The sequence below is a fragment of the Agelaius tricolor genome, unplaced genomic scaffold, assembly GCF_023055355.1.
Source record: "Agelaius tricolor isolate 1412-34295 unplaced genomic scaffold, bAgeTri1.0.p SCAF_2, whole genome shotgun sequence".
Lineage (NCBI taxonomy): Eukaryota > Metazoa > Chordata > Aves > Passeriformes > Icteridae > Agelaius > Agelaius tricolor.
In genome coordinates, this window is record NW_027269262.1 from 58893292 (window position 1) to 58911781 (window position 18490).

The window sequence follows — 18490 nt, forward strand, 5'->3', positions numbered from 1 at the left end:
AAAATGAATAAAACGTGACCAGAATAGATGGAAGTATATTAAATTGCCTTCTGTGTAAATTTATTTTTTTAGCGTACTTGTCTTCTTTCTTTCTTGATACTACTTCTTCCTAAGTATTGTATTTGCTTGTGAAAAACAGGTATTTTTTGTAGCATACAGGTAAGAAATCAATCCACTTGCTTTTACTTTTACTAGGCTAGTTTTGTTGCATCTGGGAACAGGACAGATATTTCTTTGGATGACCCTAATTTCTGGCAGAAGTGGGCAAAGAAAGCTGAGCTGGATATCGATGCTCTAAATGGAAGGGTAAGGTTTATAACTCTTTCTAGTACAATTAAATTGAAGATTTTCTCCTCCCCCTCCGTCCCCTCTTAAATTTATACATTTTCCCTGTAATTTTAGAACAACCTAGTTATTGATACACCACGAGTAAGGAAGCAAACCAGACTCTACAGTGCAGTCAAAGAGGATGAGCTGATGGAGTTTTCAGACCTGGAAAGTGATTCTGAGGAAAAGCCTAGCACAAAGCCCCGTAGGCCTCAGGACAAATCACAAGGTTATGCAAGAAGTGAATGTTTCAGGGTGGAGAAGAACTTGTTGGTTTATGGGTAAGATATGCAAATAGAATATACTAATTGTGGCTAAGGACCTGAAGATAAATGATATATAGTAAATAACTCATCCTTCTCTTGGACACATTCACATGCCATCATACTGTATACCATCAAACTGTATAGTGCTTATACATGCCAGTCAGATTTGGTTTTGGTTGCTATATATATAAATTGCACTTATATGTGTTACTTAGTTTAAAGTATCTGAGTGTGTCACAGATGGCTATGAGCTCACTGGTAAGATCAGTGGTTTTGTGATGACAGAATATTTGTTTCTGGTTTCTCAGTGTAAAGAATTCTTGAGTTAATGAGTTTCAACCTCTCTTTTCTAAGTGTTGAAGAGAATAATAGTGTATTTGTAAAGAACAAAGTGGTTTTGAAATCAACAGTCAATCTAGACTTTGTCACCACTTACATCAAGTTACTTGATATTTTCCCCATTGAGTGTGCTAATTTGAATTTTATCTCTTTGCAAGCAGGTAGCTATATTTGACTTCTAACATGGTGGCCTTCAGAATGACCGTCTTTATTTTTAGAAATTAGTGTACAAAAGTTGCTAGTAATAGGTTTCTGGTTCAAAATAGGAATTGTTCCTCAAATCCCATGATTGTAGGGATTGGTTGAGTTTCCTATTTGTAGCTTACTGGGACCTTTAGAGTTAAACATATGTACTTTATTAATTTGAGTGTAGTTCAATTGCAGCTTTACGAGCAGTGAACTTATTGCCTGTTCTGTAAAATAAACATTCTTAACTCTTTGGTGCTGGAAGTTGGATTCCCTGACATAACCTGCAGATGCAAAATGCATTAGCACTAACACAGGAGGTCCCAAGTTGCTTGATACCAGGAGTTAAATTGAAAGTCACAAATTAAAATACCAGTACCCCGGCTGTTGTATTGAACGTATTTTTCTTGTAGCTGGGGTCGGTGGACTGACATCCTCTCACATGGGCGCTATAAACGTCAGCTAACAGAGCAAGATGTGGAAACCATCTGCCGGACTATCCTGGTGTATTGTCTTAATCATTACAAAGGGGATGAAAATATCAAAAGTTTCATCTGGGATCTGATCACTCCAACTGCAGATGGGCAAACTCGAGCTTTGGTTAATCATTCCGGTATGTCTACCACAATCAAATAATGATGCTAGTAAATAGGAAAGAATTGCTTCAGTCGTGCTATGTGTTTGGTTTAAACTATAGCCATTCTGACATGTTGTAGGATCTTGTCAGATTTTATGAGTAAGGTGGGCTTTGACTTGGTCTGTACTTAAAGGGGAAGTCTCCCTCAGACACTTTGTAGAATGCAGTTCTCTTTCCTTTAAATTGGTTTTAAACAGATATTCCAGCATTATTTTTTGCTGGCACCTACTGCTGGATTTAATCTCTTTTAAATTGTCATTAATCAGAAAGCTTGTTTCCTTACGGCCATTTAGATTCATGAGAGTTTTTACAAGAAATATTTATATAACACCATTTTCTGGCTAGCACTCTGAATTTTTGAAATCTTCACACCTAAATTTGCATGAAAGTTTTGGTTGATTTTGTTACTTGCAATTTTCTGTACTGAGTCATGTTGCTGTTCAGTTTTTGGTGGTTGTGTTGCCCTCAAAGTAATGAATACTTAGCTTTAAACGAATGTTTGTAATGTTGTTTGGGGTGAGAGTTTTTCTATTCCAGTTGTGTAAGAAATATTGGGGGTTTTCTAGGTCTGTCTGCACCAGTGCCCAGAGGGAGGAAAGGGAAGAAAGTAAAAGCCCAGAGTTCACAGCCAATGCTGCAAGATGCTGATTGGCTCACAACCTGTAATCCAGATGTATTATTTCAAGAAGACAGCTATAGGAAACATCTTAAACATCACTGTAATAAGTAAGTACTAAGGTTTGGGAGGTTTGGGATTTTTTTAAAACTACATGCTTTTGAAAAGTCCACAACTTTGGATATATTGATAGAACACAGGGACATTTATGAGTATGTAAAGGCTATTATTACTTTTTAATTTGGGGATAATCATCTTAAGAGATCTCTGGACACTTCTGTAAGCTCTTTGTGACAGATCAGCACAGTTCTGAAGAAAATTATTCTCTTCTTATTAAATAAGAATGGAATCAGATAAGGTTATTTTTTTACCATAGAAAGTAAAGACTATTGTCCTACACTAAGTCTATTTCACTTGACAATTGGCTATCTTTAAATAAAAGCTGTTTGTTTCTTACCTTCTTATGCAGTCACTCAGGCTGGTATTTAAAGTTCTGTTCCATAGATGTTAAACTCATATATCCAGTCCTTAATTTCAGGAGTTTCATGTAGTAATTCACCTATATGTGGCATATATTTTCTCTTTATTCTTTCTCTCCTTTCCTCTCTTGCTCTCCTCAGAGAATATTTATGTATATATAATATATATAAATTATCTATATAAATAGGCAATAATATAATATGTAATAAATATACAGAATATTTATTCTTTCTCCTTTGAGATGAAATTCCTCACCAAACTCTTATCTGAATTTATTTGTCCTGATTTGATTTTTGAAATTCTAAACATGTTACTAAACCAAAAGCTTTTGGGGATAAAGGTATATAATGTTTTATTGTTTCATTAATGTCTCTTAAGAACCTTCCTTGCATATTTTCTGGCTTTTGTTTTATAGTATCTTATTTTTGTGTCAGCTTTCTTTGATGCCATCTCAGTTTTGCTTACTATATTCTCCATATAGGCACTGAACCTTGTCCCAAAAGTACCTTGGTTTAGAGCTAGAAACGTGGTTGATTGATTTTGGGATGTTTGGTTTTGTTTTTAAATTTCTATTCTTCATTGTAGATATATAATCATGCAGTTGTAATGCTGTGTTACTGAAAGGTCATCATTACTTTTGTGGTTTGAATATGTATTGGGTCTCATTAATGCTGTTTAGTGGAAAGATACTATTGATTTGAAAAGTACCTGTGGGCTGTCAATAGGGGGTGTGATGTGAAGGAGGAAAGGCATTTAAGGGGTTTATTAGCTCATTTCCAGATGCTAACCAAGCTTAATTCTTAGCTGATGACAACAGATACTCATAGAATTACATTAGTGAGTGCACTTCCAAATAAACGGCTTTCTGATTTTTCTGAACTGTTACTCAGGTCTGTTATTACATTTCACTTACTCTTAAAGTAATAAAATTCTTTCCTGTAACATTATTTTAATCTCTCAGGTAACATGTCTTCATTACTTGCTATATCAGTTTGCAGATCTGACTTAATTTTTTAAATACTGCTTCTTTAATAATACAATAGAACAACTGCAAGGACTGGGAAGACTGGTAAATATGCAAGAATGTTTTCAGTTGCTATCTTTTTCCTTCACTTCCCAGATTCACCAGGACTAAATGAATTGTAGAAGCCACATGTTTTTAGCACAGGTAAAATCAAACAGAGGTGGAGCCAGTTAATAATCTGAGTAATTTCCTTGAAAAGGTACCAGTTGAAGTTGGCTTTTTAAGAATTGGTGTCCTTTTCTTAAGCAGCATATATGCTGGTTTAATGCCTAGGACTCCTGGAAGGTGCAAAGAGCCTCTGGTTTTTGGTTTATCTTGGGTTTTATTTCGTGCTTCTCCTCTTTGGCTTGATGTAACAGCTGTTATTGCTTAATACTAAGATGATAGAGACCCTCAGCAGCTTATTTACATAGCCACACAGGGAGCAGGGACACCTTACTGGTCCCAGTTACTGTGCGTACAGAAAGAAGCATGTCTGACATGTTTTGAATTGCAGACATGACCTTCATTCACATCCCTGCTCTTCCGAGGTTTGATTGAATAACACGTGTGAAACCGGGTATTGCTCTAGTTGCATCTGATCTCTAACAAGGACCTCTCAAAACTGGTGGTGGTCTAAATTTTTCATGCAAGTGGGTGATCAGATTACTGCTTCCCTGGTCACCCTTGCTGTTCAGGAGCAGCAGTAATTCAACAGTTGCTGTGATGAATTTGGGTACAGTGAGAGGGCAGGTTGAGTAATCTCCATCTTAGCTGGTACTGGTTTTACTTCATGAACTAGGCAGCAGGGGGTGCCCTGAATTGGGCAAACATAGGAGAGCAAGATTATTTTCAGGTAGATACTTTTTCTACAGAAATGACCTCTTTTCTAGTCTCCTTGAAAAGCCAGTCTGCCATTCTCTCTCCTGCCAGCTTTGAGTGTGACCATAACACCTGACAGCACTTCCAAAAATGTCTGCAGTATTGCAGAAATGGGGAAAAATAAACTTGGCAACGAAGATTTTTCACTTCCTTGTAACAGTTAGGTTGTGCATAGGTAAAATTTAATAGCAGTTTGAACTATAAAGAGTAAAAATAGTTAATATCTCCCAAGGGAAATGGGGGATTATTTTTCCCCCCCATTCTCAGAAGCAAAAAGTTGTATAATCTGAAAAACCTGACATTCCATATTGAGGGTTTATTGTAAGGTAGTAAAACCAGATTTTATATCTCGTTTATTCCTACAACTTCTGATGTGCTTCCAAAAATGGTATTAAGGCAGCAGCTGAGGAAATTTTATGAGATAATGAAGCAGAACAGTTACTGAAAGCCATCTGCTCAGTTGTTTACAAACTTGCTTCAATACTTCAGAGGCAGTGGTAGAGTACGTGTCTAAACTTCACAAGCTGCACTAGGTAGAACTAAATGAAATGCGCCGGGGCCGGGCTGAGCTGGGTCCCTCTCTGTGCAGTGTAAGCAGTTGCCAGGCAGGCCTGTTGGAAGCCAGCAGAAAGCACCACACAGAGGTGATTATGTGCCACCATCTGTCACGCTTCAAGCCTACCATACAGCATGGCTAATCAGCCTTGGCAGGATGATGGATGAACAGCAGCAGCTGCCAAAAGCCACTGTTGGCAAACAGTCCTGAAGTTAAGAACTTTTTCCCCCCTCTGCCTTCCTCTCCAGGGTCCTGCTGCGTGTCCGCATGCTCTACTATCTACGACAAGAAGTTATAGGGGACCAAGCAGACAAGATCTTAGAGGGTGCTGACTCAAGGTTAGTGCAAGTGCAGGTTTATTTTTTGCTTTATGACTCTGGCTTTTGTAAAGTACACATACTGTAATAATGCAGCGTTTGAAGGTGGTCACACTTTATCTCTTGTATGTCTGTTCTCAAGCAACCGTATTGTTTTATGAAGCGCAGTGGGTCATTTTCCTGGGGGAGGAAACGATGCGGGAAATGACAGAAGTGGATTTGCAGCTCTGCTAATATTGAGGGATTATTCTATCTCAATTAAAAAAATTAAAAAAATACTAAGACCTTAAGTGAATCATATTTAGATAACCATTTGACTCCCAAAATAGCCTAATGGGGGGGGGGGGGGGGGCAGTATTTTTGTTGTTTTTTTTGGTTGATTAATTATTTTTTGTTGTTTGTTTGTTTAACCATCCTAATTATTTTTAAGAGTATTTCAATTTCTGTATTGGGTTTTGGGGTGGTTTTCCAGCTCAAAATTTATATTTACAGAGCAGCGTAAAACACTTCGGTTTTTTTAGGATGGTTTGTTTTGTTTTTTTTTTAAATCTTTGTCGAGCAATACCTTTGAGAATGTGTATAATGCTGTCTTCACAGTGAAGTAGATGTATGGATACCTGAGCCATTCCATGCCGAAGTTCCTGCAGACTGGTGGGATAAGGAGGCAGATAAATCCCTTCTAATTGGAGTATTTAAACACGGTAAGTGGCGTCTCACTCTCAACAAAACTCAGTTGTAAAGCTTTCAGCGTGTAGGACTGTTCAGTCATAATATTAACAAGTATTGTTCCAAAGAACTGTTGGCTTGTATCTCCCTTTTTTCTTGCCTGCATTAAAAACCTAATATGAGCTGTAAATATCAGATGCTGTTTTTAAATGTTTGCAGAACATTTGAGAAGAAAACATTACTTTCTTGGCTGTAAATAAAACAAAGCCATATTTGTTTAAATAATAGCCAAATAGTTAGATAGATCTCCATAAACTTTGCTTCCAGCACTGCTTCACTTGCTAACTCTGCCAACCAGTGTCAAAGTGGACGGTGGGCTTAACCTCTGCTATTAATCTGTACAAGTGCCTCCTGGGCTTTGTTCCAAGCAATATTTCACAAATGTCAGTGTTGAGAACTCCCGGCTCCCTTGAGTGGGATGCAGCCTTGTTAACTTTGAAAGGCTGGGGATGCAGAGCTGGCATGATATATACAGTGAGCGATTCCTGATTATAATCCCAATTCTCTGGAGGTCGCAGAGGTATTCTCAGCAGCCCAGCCTGACTAAAGGGGAGAATGATGGCTTATAAAACCTTTCATGATTACAGTTTGGCTTGAGGCTCTACAGCAGTTAGGAGCAGTGTGTTGTAGTACAAATCCTAATTGAATTGTGCTGTTCTGCCTATGTACAGCAGCTCTGTGTTGTGGGCTCAGCTGAGGCAAGTCTAGTCTAAAAATCATTTTCCTGCAGTGCACTGTTGGGATCTGCCATTTTCCATCTAGTCAACTTGGGCAGTAAAAAAGCAAACAGCAGTTTGAAAACCATAGAGGGAACAGTGTCATCTTACTGACATGCATCATCCTAAACCTAATAAGACAGGTTTGTTGGCCTTACGTATAACCCATGTATGCAGCATTTTTGCAGCCTATATTGAGGGTTCCAGCAGGGCTGGAGCTATTGAAAATACGTGTGTGTGTGTCTGTGTCTGTGTGTGTGTGTGTGCTCCTGTTTGCGGCTGCGTGTTTCCACTGGCGAGTATTGAATGTCAAGAACCACTGTGAAAGTCATAAAGGAAACTTAAAGAAGTTTTTCACTTGTGAAAGATTTTTACTTTACTTTATAACAACACGAAATTTGATGCTTTCTTCAAAATCTTATGTGTGTTAATGTTATTGATGGGAAAATGTTTCTGTGCTGTTGGAATTCACCAACATGAACAATTTTTTAATATTAATTAAATGTTTCCAGCATGGCAATAGCGCCTTTGTTTTATTTAATAATAAATAAATGAATCCAGAAAATTGTACTTCTACTGCCTAGACCTGTTCTATTCACAGCTGGTCATAGCTTTTAAAAAGGCATTTGTCTCCCACTCTGCACACAGGTTATGAGAAGTACAATTCTATGAGAGCTGATCCAGCACTGTGCTTTCTGGAACGGGTTGGCATGCCTGATGCAAAGGCCATAGCTGCTGAACAGAGAGGGACAGACATGTTAGCAGATGGCGGTGATGGGTAAGGAGGACATGAAAAAATTAATAAACTTTATCAGCATTGTATATGTTGGCATGGGTTCATATGTCATATTATACTTACATGTTGCCTGAGGATATGAAGTGATCGTATGATGTACAAAGTACATAGATTTGTTTACACAGTTGAGCATGAAATACAAATGCGTAACTTGGTACACCATACTGATGGCTTTTGTAGCTTTTTTGCTTTTGTCCAGAAAATCAGCCCCCTCTCAAAACCAGTATTTTTCTTGAAAATATTTAAAAAATATTTTATAGGGGTGAATTCGACAGAGAGGATGAAGATCCAGAATATAAGCCAACCAGAACTCCCTTCAAGGATGAAATTGATGTAAGAGCTCCCAATTTTCTCTAATTACAAATATGTACAACTACAACCGGTTCTCCATATTTATTTTAATGTGTGTTTTGTAAGTTTGAGAGCTACCGGATGAACACTCCTTACAAAGATTGTTTGCTGCTGTGTTTGAGAGATGACATATTTTTCTTCTCAAATTATGACATATGGTCAAAACTGAAAACTAAAATAACTTCTGTCTTCTCCCCAAGGAATTCGCAAACTCACCTCCAGAAGACAAAGAGGAGTCCATAGAATTACACCCAAGTAAGTCTATAGCAAAAAAATTTAAAAAGCAAAAAGAGATCGTTTAGTGAAAGGTGGACTGTTTATATTACCACATGAGGGGATAGGAGATGTTTTGGGACAATACCACAGAAAGCTTTTTGCTGCCAAATCTCTTCATGCTTCACATTTTTCAAAACAATTACATACTGTCTTTGAATAATCCACATTATGGTTCTCTGGATTTCTAATTACATAGTAGAAACGGTGATGATAAAGACCGGATGTTTCATAATGCAGCCGTTGATGGTTTTGCCGATATAATCTTGGAAGTTACAAATACGTTGTTTCCTCAGTATGGAGGAAAATTGCCAAGTTTAAGTGAGAATAATAAAGTGGGAAATGATAAGCATAGGTGTTTCCTCAGAGGCAGAATGATCTTCTTGGTAATGTATTTAAAGATGCATTGCATTAATTTAAATACTTACACTGTTCATAATATGTTTGCATTCAAACATTGAATCATAGTGCTTGATGGTTATCTCTAAATGCTTTACAAGCATTTCTGAGTTCTTAGAGTTGGATGGTTTCATTCTATTTTCTACCTCTTACCAATAGTTAGCCTGTTTCTAATTCATTATGCACCAGTATTAGAGGCACATGTTCTTATCTGATAAAACAGAAATCCAGTTATAGCCATAGAAACTGAAATGTTTAGTGTTGGTTTTGCAGTGCAAATACTTCTCTGTTCTCTAGGCAAGCACAGTGAAAGCAATGCTGAGTTAGGGCAACTCTACTGGCCCAACACTTCAACCCTGACTACCCGTCTGCGTCGCCTCATTACTGCCTATCAGCGCAGCTATAAAAGGCAACAAATGAGGCAAGAGGCACTAATGAAGACTGACCGCAGGAGACGTCGGCCTCGAGAAGAAGTGAGGGCACTGGAGGCAGAAAGGGAAGCCATAATAACTGAGAAACGACAAAAGTGAGTTTCCTGGTGATAATCTTTCTTTAAATCTTATTTGAGCTTGTGTGTCACCCATACAGCTCTTTTGTTTTGAAAGAATAAACTAAAGGGGTTTTGGGGCTTCTAAAAGGGTTTGGAATCTTATCTATCCAGTGGCCTCACTTTTCTTGCTTCTTCCTTGACTAGATGGACAAGAAGAGAAGAAGCAGATTTTTATCGTGTGGTGTCTACTTTTGGAGTTATTTTTGATCCTGTAAAACATCAGTTTGAGTGGAATCAATTCAGAGCATTTGCCAGGCTTGACAAAAAATCGGATGAAAGCTTGGAAAAGTATTTTAATGGCTTTGTGAATATGTGTAGACGAGTGTGCCGAATGCCAGTCAAACCAGATGATGGTAAGTTTAAACTGACTCTGGAAATCAACATGAATATTGTGATACCAGGGGACTGTTGAAACTTCATGCCCAGGTGTAAGGATTTTGAAATGGGTGTGCATTCAATCCATGTTAAACAGCACAACTTGGTGTCCTTGCAGAGCCTCCTGATCTTTCCACGCTGATTGAGCCGATCACAGAGGAGCGTGCTTCTAGAACTTTATATCGCATCGAGCTGCTGCGCAAGATCCGCGAACAGGTCCTCCATCACCCGCAGCTGGGGGAGAGGCTAAAGCTTTGCCAGCCAAGTCTGGACCTTCCAGAGTGGTGGGAGTGTGGTAAACATGACAAAGACTTACTGATTGGTGCTGCTAAACATGGAGTCAGTAGGACAGATTATCACATTCTGAATGATCCTGAACTCTCTTTTCTTGAGGCTCACAAAAACTTTGCTCAAAACAGAGGGACGGGTAATGCAAATACTGTGTCTTCTGTAAACCCTCTGGGTGCTGGCTGCAGTCAAACACCCCCAATTGTCCCATCCACACCAGTACAAGAGGAAAAGACTACAGAACCAACAGAGTCTAAAGTTGAAGGGTCTGAAAATCCAGCAGCCAAAGAAAAATCTGAAATCAAAGAGGAGACAGATACTACAGATAAGGACACTAAACCAGACTGTGATGCTGAGGCTGAGCCTGGCTCTGTTAAATGTGAATTGAAAGACATAGAAATGAGTACAGATGTAGATCCGAAATCTATTTCTGAGAAAGGTTCAGAAGAAGATGAAGAGGAGAAACTGGAAGATGATGATAAATCAGAAGAATCCTCCCAACCTGAAGGTAATACATTGGTCAGATCAGTTCTGTGTGCTTAGCACAAGCCCCACAGCTGTTGTAGCGCATGCCAGCTAGTAAGTGGCACACAGGGTGCCATTCTTGAGTATGGGATGGGCTGCATGCAGCAGTTTCTCTGCCCTTCCACATATCAGGTGGCTAAATAAGCTTTCATAAGAACCATCCAGCATCAGCAGGGTATTCCCCCACAAGGGATGATTTCCGGGAAAGCTCACTGAGTCAATAAGCATGGTCTCTGTGCCAAATGTGGAAGGCTGGGGCTCTGCTGTAGTAATTACTGAACAAAAGCCCGAGTTAGAAATGTTGTGTCAAGCCTGGTTGCCTTAGCTTATCTAGCTGGGTAGACACTCGATGTTAATGCCTGGTCATGATTGTTATTCAGCAGGAGCAGTTTCTCAGGGTAAGAATTTTGATGAAGAAAGCAATGCCTCTATGAGTACCGCAAGGGATGAAACACGTGATGGATTCTACATGGAAGACGGGGATCCCTCTGTGGTTCAGCTGCTTCATGAGAGAACATTTGCCTTCTCATTCTGGCCTAAGGTTGGTTAGGGGTGGAAAGACATGTATGTCTTTTCATTTCAGTAAAATATGAGAAATGTGCTTGAAAAGTAACAGTGAGCTTTGTGTGGTACTGCACTTCTGGCAGGCAAGGGACCTTTTTCTGTGAATGTTTTGTGGGATGGCACTTTTTTCTTTAAGCTCATACAAACTAGCAGTGGAAATGAAAGAAATTGCTCCTTTTTTTTTGTAAAATAGTGTCATTTAGTAAAACAATGGATTGCTGGCAGACATGAACTCTTCATAGGGTCCATAACTTTTTGTCAGCAGAGTCCCACCTCTTGCACCACTATACAGTTTTGAATTATGAGTTTTTCCTGCAGAGCAATCTGCAGAGACTTTAAAAGATCACCTTTTTATTTTGGGGTGAGGAGATTGTAGGGAAGAGTTTTGGTGACCTACATGATCTAAGCCATTATGTAATATTGACAGATGTAATTGTATTAAGGTATCCTGCAAACATAAGCAGCAGTTTTAGATAGAATAAAGCTGTATCTTATTTTGGTAACAGTGCAGAAAATTATCTAATATAAAATGCTTTTAAAAATACAAAACTGTAACCTTGTAATAAATCCATACTTAATTTAGTACTCTCCTTTGCAGTAAGGGGAGAGAGAAAAATAAAGTAGTAATAGTCTTAAGCTTACTAATCACCATAACAGAGCCATCTGGTTGGGGCAGGGAGGGGGAAGGGGGTAGCAGGGCAAGAGGACCTTGCTCTTAATAGGCTTATTTCTGGGGAAAGCAAGCAGTCTGTTGCAGCTGCTGAGATTTGCTAGTGGCTTCTGCACTGTTTTGCTTTTCAGGAAGCTGAAATGCATTCATATATGAATGCTCATATTCCCTAACCAGCAGTATTTCTTAGAGTCCCAAAGTTTCTACTACTTCAGACAGGCTAGTCTGGAATGTGCTTGAATACTGAAATGGAAAAAAATCAAATAATGTTCATCTTCTCTACTTTCAGCATGTATTTTGGAAACATGGGCTAAAATCTTATTCCAGTCATAGTGTGAAAGTAGAAAGTAGAACAGAAAATCCTTCATCAGTATAGGTTCAGCATAAGTAGACTAATAAACATAATTAGAGATTTTTAGTGTACACGCTTCAGTGAAATTTGAAGTGATAATGGGCGTGGAATGAAAATTGACATTCATTAGATGTCCCTAGGTTGGTGCCCATTTCATAATGTTGAACTTTATTAATAGTGACGCTAATGAGGATCCACTTCCTAGGACAGAATTGCAGATCCAGCCTCTTGGATCTTGAGAACTGCAGCTTTAATATACTGATTGCAGATGTGTTTATTTTCCCTTCCTAACTGCTGATGTTTCTAACTACTGAAGTTTTGTAAAACAACAGTGAGTTTCTATTAAATTTTCCAATTAGTGCATTGTCATACAGAAAACTTTGTCTGTCTTTTCTCCTTCCCCTCACAATATAAATGCAACTTTTAAAAGGTATTATTCTACAAAATTGTGTTAGCATCTTGCAAGGTGATCAGTTTATTCCTAACATGCAAGAACAGTTGTTGCTGAATGTCTTCCTTAAGGTATGGAAACTGGACTGTGTCATAAGACTCATTTGAGTTTAAAAGATGACGTTTACACCGAGGGTTCATTACATACTTTTCCTTTATGCAGGACCGAGTAATGATCAACCGATTAGACAACATCTGTGAGGCAGTGCTGAAAGGGAAGTGGCCAGTAAATAGGCGCCAGATGTTTGATTTCCAGGGGCTCATACCTGGGTACACTCCAACAGCTGTGGACAGCCCTCTACAGAAAAGGAGCTTTGCAGAGCTCTCCATGGTTGGTCAAGCCAGCGTCAGTGGCAGCGAAGATCTCACTGCTTCTCCTCAGTTATCAAAGGCAAGGCTACAGCATTCTCTTTTTTGCATACAACATTTTATCTTGCCTGAGCTTCTCTTGCATAATGGAAAATAAAGCAGCATGAATAAAATAGGAAAAACATAAAAGTGTTTCTTTGAATACAATGAAAGCCTTTTTTTTAGAGTTATGGGTTTGGAGTTTTGTTTTTAACTCAGCATAGCAAACAGAGCTTTGCTAATGTTTGGAAATGCTTTTTTTTTAATTAGGAAGATGCACTCAATTTATCAGTTCCACGTCAGAGGAGGAGGAGACGAAGAAAGATTGAAATTGAGGCTGAGAGAGCTGCCAAGAGGAGAAATCTTATGGAAATGGTTGCCCAGTTACGTGAGTCTCAGGTGGTCTCAGAAAATGGACAAGAAAAGGTTGTAGATTTATCAAAGGCCTCACGAGAGGCAACAAGTTCTACCTCAAATTTTTCATCTGTTACTTCAAAGTTTATCTTGCCTAATGTCTCCACACCTGTGTCTGATGCCTTTAAAACTCAAATGGAGCTGCTGCAAGCAGGTCTTTCACGCACACCCACAAGGCATCTACTAAATGGCTCTTTAATAGATGGAGAACCACCCATGAAGAGGAGGAGAGGAAGGAGGAAAAATGTAGAAGGGCTTGATCTGTTATTTATGAGCAACAAACGGACATCATTGACTGTAGTAAGACCACAACCTTTTTCCTTTTGTCTCATATTTGTTCTTCTGTCTGTGGTACTTCCTGAATGTGTTTTAAGTCTTATTATACTCTCCCTAATAGAAACATACAGTTTTTTTCCCAAGCAGGTTTTTCTTTGTTTAGAGCTGTTAATTCTTTTTGAACCAAACAAAATATGCACATCAAGATTTTACTCTAACTTTTAGGTAGCTTGTACTTTCAAAATTACTTACTTTTATTTCTTCTTTTACAGAAAATATTTCTAACAATATACTTTTTGAGGCTTAAGTATGTCTTTCTTGATGTGTTGAAAAGGGAGGGTCTTGAAGAATCTTGGAGCACATGTACTGGAAATGCAAAAAAACTGCTTTGCCTTTAGCACTATGTTCTTTATTGTTCAAGGATGTAAAATTTTCAAAATTCCCTGATGCAATGATACTACTTTATGCATTATGAGTATTTAGCCCCATTAACTCTTGTGTATGCAAAATCTTGAACATTTCATTTCAGTCAATGCCTGAAATTATTTCTCCAGGTGTTCCTGTGAAGGGAAGACTAATATGGATGTGATTGTTTTCAGGAGGATGCAGAAGTGACCAAAGCTTTTGAAGAAGATATGGAAGCCCTACCAGCAAGGAACATTCCATCTCCTGGTCAATTAGACCCAGACACTCGCATCCCTGTAATCAATCTAGAGGATGGGACCAGGCTGGTGGGAGAGGATGCCCCGAAAAACAAGGATCTAGTTGAATGGCTTAAGTTGCATCCTACTTACACTGTAGATATGCCAAGTTATGTACCAGTAAGTATGTGATTCTAAAAGTGTTGTTCTATTATATGAATACAAAAGTTTACAGAGGTCAGACTGAATTCTCTCACATTGGGCATAGTAATTTGATTTTGTAGCTTGCATTTCAACAGAAGTTTTCTCTTTATCCAGCATTCCTATTTTATCCACACCCAAGTGACACTGGGGTGTTGGATTTGCTTTTCCTTTCTTAACATTTGTATGTAACAGCATGTTAGAACCATGTTTGTCAAGTTCTGTAGAATTTCTTCATCTGATGCAAAAAAAATTTCTTTTAATGTAATCTGAGAGTAAAGTAATGGATCCCTTCTTAAAATTGTTGTGAGAAGGGGTACCATGATTGGTTATTTTTATTATTGGTTATTTTTATTATTCAAGAAATGAAATGAAAAGCAATAAATTTCTCTTCTTTCTAGAAGAGTGCAGATGTGCTGTTTTCCCCATTTCAGAAGCCGAAACAAAAACGACACAGATGTCGAAACCCTAATAAACTGGATATAAACACCTTGACAGGAGAAGAAAGGGTACCTGTTGTAAATAAACGAAATGGAAAGAAGGTAAAACTTGAGTTACTTCAGTCAAGGTCTTTAATAATGTCTTTGCATGTGGAAAGCAGGTTTTCTACTCCAAGCTTTCTCTTTAAAATTTTAATAATTTGGTACCAGCAGTTTTTCTTACTGGACTGTGCCACCTGGTTCCTTTAATTCCTTCTTTGCTCTTCTGTTGTGTTCATATTAATCACCTGAGTGAATAACTCTCATTTTTTGAACCTATATAGCACATTTTGTTCTTAGATACAAAATTTATTAGCAGACCTGCCTAAGCTACAGCTTACCATTTTTTTTAAAACATGATTTTGTCAATTGAAGTATCACTAGCTGGTTTCCAAGTATTTTTTCACAATAAACTGTAAGTCTTTGCTGCTGTCCTTCAGAGATAAAATAGAAAGAAAAATAGAAAATGTCCATATAAGTAGTTGTTTGGTTTTGTTGGTGCGTTTTTGTTAAAGTCATAACCTTGTCTTTTGCATTAGATGGGTGGAGCTATGGCCCCTCCAATGAAGGACTTGCCAAGATGGCTGGAAGAAAATCCTGAGTTTGCTGTTGCTCCAGATTGGACTGACATTGTTAAACAGTCTGTAAGTGAAACTCTCTTCCATGTGTCACTGCAGGTTATAGCACAGAAAAGTTGAAGGCTGTGTAAATTGATCATTAAGTATTTATCTCATAGGTTTAGGTTTTTAGAAAATCATGGTGTCTGTGTAGGAGTTACCCAGCTCAGAGGGAGTGGTGATAGAAGGCTGCTGCAGATTGAAATACACCAAAAAATCAGCTACAGTTAAGGCAGCCTTCAGCATTTGTTTTGCCTTTTTTTTTTTTTAATTAGTAACAATCCTTAAAAAGCACAGGTATTTGTACATTAGGAACTACTAAGAAAATATTTGTTATATTCATAACAGAAATACACTTCACTGTCTCAGTAACAGGCAGCATCAAAGGAATAGGTTTTCTGTCTTTTATTTTACAACACTTGTTTGAAAATAAAGAGTAAAATTCTTCAAGTATTCAATTTAATAGAATATTGCTATTCTGAAATTCAGTACGAATTATGAAGATACAAACTAGTAACTGCAACATATCAGGGTGGGGTTTTTTAATGACGTTACAGAGTTTTCAGCATGTATTATTTTACTGTTGTGTTTAAATATAAAAAAATCTGTGATCTTGATTCCTTCAGCTTTCTTTACTTGTTCTACTGCCATTCACTATAGTACTAAGCTAGTCACCATTTGCCAGGGTGAAAAAACAAACCACTTTTGGAGTATGCTGAAATCCCTTCTGTTTCTTCTATCATCATCAGTTAACTGCTGAAAGCTAAAAAAGCCAATTGAGGATAAAGCTTGTTTTTTCACCTTCTCTTTTTAGGGTTTTGTTCCAGAGTCCATGTTTGACCGTCTTCTCACTGGACCGGTTGTGAGGGAGGAAGGAGCAAGCAGAAGAGGAAGAAGGCCAAAAAGTGAAATTGCCAAAGCAGCTGCAGCAGCTGCTGCTGTAGCATCAACTTCGGGAATCAACCCACTACTAATGAACAGTCTGTTTGCTGGAATGGACCTCACAAGCCTCCAGAACCTACAGAACCTGCAGTCTCTCCAGCTCGCAGGCCTCATGGGCTTTCCACCAGGGCTAGCAACAGCTGCTGCTGCTGGGGGGGACGCTAAAAATCCGGCTGCCATGTTGCCTCTGATGTTGCCAGGGATGGCAGGACTGCCCAATATGTTTGGACTAAGCGGATTGTTGAATAACCCGATCGCGGCTACTACTGGAAATGCCACTACTGCTTCCGGTCAAGGAGAGACTGAGGATGGCGCTTCAAAAGCTGAAGAGAAGAAAAATGAGAATGAAGAGGAGAACAAAGACTCTGAGAAAAGCACAGACACTGTTTCTGCTACTGACTCTGCGAATGGATCTGTCAGTGCTGCTACTGCGGCGACTACCGCCACTGCCACCACTACCACCACCACCAACACTGGATTGCCCACAAACCCTCTGGCCTTCAATCCTTTCCTGCTGTCTACCATGGCTCCTGGCCTCTTCTATCCATCTATGTTTCTACCTCCAGGACTGGGAGGATTGACTCTGCCCGGTTTCCCAGCACTAGCAGGACTTCAGAACGCAGTGGGCTCCAATGAAGAGAAGGCTACTGACAAAACTGAAGGAGCTGCCTTTAAAGATGAAGAAAATCTCGAAGGCAGTGATGCAGAGGAGAGCCTTGATAAAACTGCAGATTCCTCCGTTTTAGAAGATGAAATAGCACAGGGTGAAGAATTAGACTCACTTGATGGGGGGGAAGAAATAGAAAACAATGAAAACGATGAATAACCAGTACCAGTTACAGTTAAAGTGTTTTAAACTTTTGACAAGTGGTAGTCCTACTGTTTACACTCACAGTTAATGTCCATACTTAGTTTTTATAAGCTGTTCTGTAACATAGTGTAGCAAAAAAAAAAAAAGTTCAAGTCATGTTATACAGATGTGTCAAAAGGTATCTTGGTCATTAAGTATTGTGCAGTGCATTATTTATTATCCCTAGGAGAGATGAAATTTGAGAGGTGATCATGTCTTTTTAAGGAAATTGACATAATGCTCTGCTTTTTTTTTCTTTTGGTACCATTGGTATTATGAATTAAGCAGCAATGTGTAATCAAGTGGCACTAATAGAAGGAAGTGCTGCTTAAAGGAAGGATGAAGTTATATATTTAATTTTTTTTTCTTTTTTTCTTTTTTTTTTTCCTTTTTTTTTTTAATTTTGCTGTGAAGGTCAAGATGAAATTTACCATACATATCGTACTCGTGCTTCATTTTGACTGTATGGGAGTTCACCCGCTCACGTGCGCGCACACACCCACACACACACTCTCTCTCTGACAATCTTCATGATAGTGTGAATGTCTCTGTCTTGAGACACAGCAATAATAAGGCAGCTGTTGAATGTGAAGAGTACCTTTTGGAAATTAACCCGCGGAGAAGGTTCTTACAGGATAAAGCTACAGTTTAATCGTCTCGTGATCTTGTAATGCACTGGTATAAACAAAAAAGAAAAAAATCAGGTACCTTTTTTAAATTAAAGGACTTTGTTACTTTAGCCACAAAGCTAAACAGCATTACCTCAACTCTAAACTAGCCTTGAAGTTTACAGACATGACTTTGTAAATGTATTGTTTTTCTTTGTTGTGATGTCTTTTTATTTTTTTTTCTTTGGAAACTGCTATCATGTAAGATAAGATGTAAATTGCTGCCAACTGTAGTAATGATGCTTTTAATAAAAGTGACCCATGATATGCAGAGATGTAATTATAGAATGTAGTGTTTAGGGACAACCAAACTGGTGTTCACTTTCTGTATTTGTATTTGTGGCTTTTTTATAGCATTTTCCTGCTATATTCTTTATAGATTAGTGGCTGTAAATGCTGAACTGATCGTC

At 38.4% G+C, this 18490-nt stretch overlaps 1 protein-coding gene across 8 annotated transcripts in view; it reads left to right on the forward strand.

Moving 5' to 3' along the window:
* Positions 1–18360, forward strand: part of CHD7 (chromodomain helicase DNA binding protein 7) — a 131128-nt gene extending 112768 nt beyond the window's left edge. For 6 of the 8 annotated variants that reach the window (XM_071419975.1, XM_071420012.1, XM_071419986.1 and 3 more), the window contains 19 exons: positions 196–306; positions 403–608; positions 1532–1731; positions 2322–2481; positions 5541–5630; positions 6207–6310; positions 7700–7829; positions 8108–8180; positions 8399–8453; positions 9168–9396; positions 9565–9773; positions 9914–10591; positions 10989–11149; positions 12808–13035; positions 13263–13706; positions 14282–14503; positions 14926–15066; positions 15543–15647; positions 16435–18360. In XM_071419975.1, the coding sequence (XP_071276076.1) occupies positions 196–306; positions 403–608; positions 1532–1731; positions 2322–2481; positions 5541–5630; positions 6207–6310; positions 7700–7829; positions 8108–8180; positions 8399–8453; positions 9168–9396; positions 9565–9773; positions 9914–10591; positions 10989–11149; positions 12808–13035; positions 13263–13706; positions 14282–14503; positions 14926–15066; positions 15543–15647; positions 16435–17388 (4500 nt within the window). In that variant the 3' untranslated portion in view covers positions 17389–18360. The remainder of the gene's footprint in view (positions 1–195; positions 307–402; positions 609–1531; positions 1732–2321; positions 2482–5540; positions 5631–6206; positions 6311–7699; positions 7830–8107; positions 8181–8398; positions 8454–9167; positions 9397–9564; positions 9774–9913; positions 10592–10988; positions 11150–12807; positions 13036–13262; positions 13707–14281; positions 14504–14925; positions 15067–15542; positions 15648–16434) is intronic. The other 2 variants (XM_071420019.1, XM_071420026.1) reach the window with 2 other exon arrangements.
* Positions 18361–18490: the final 130 nt, after the last annotated feature.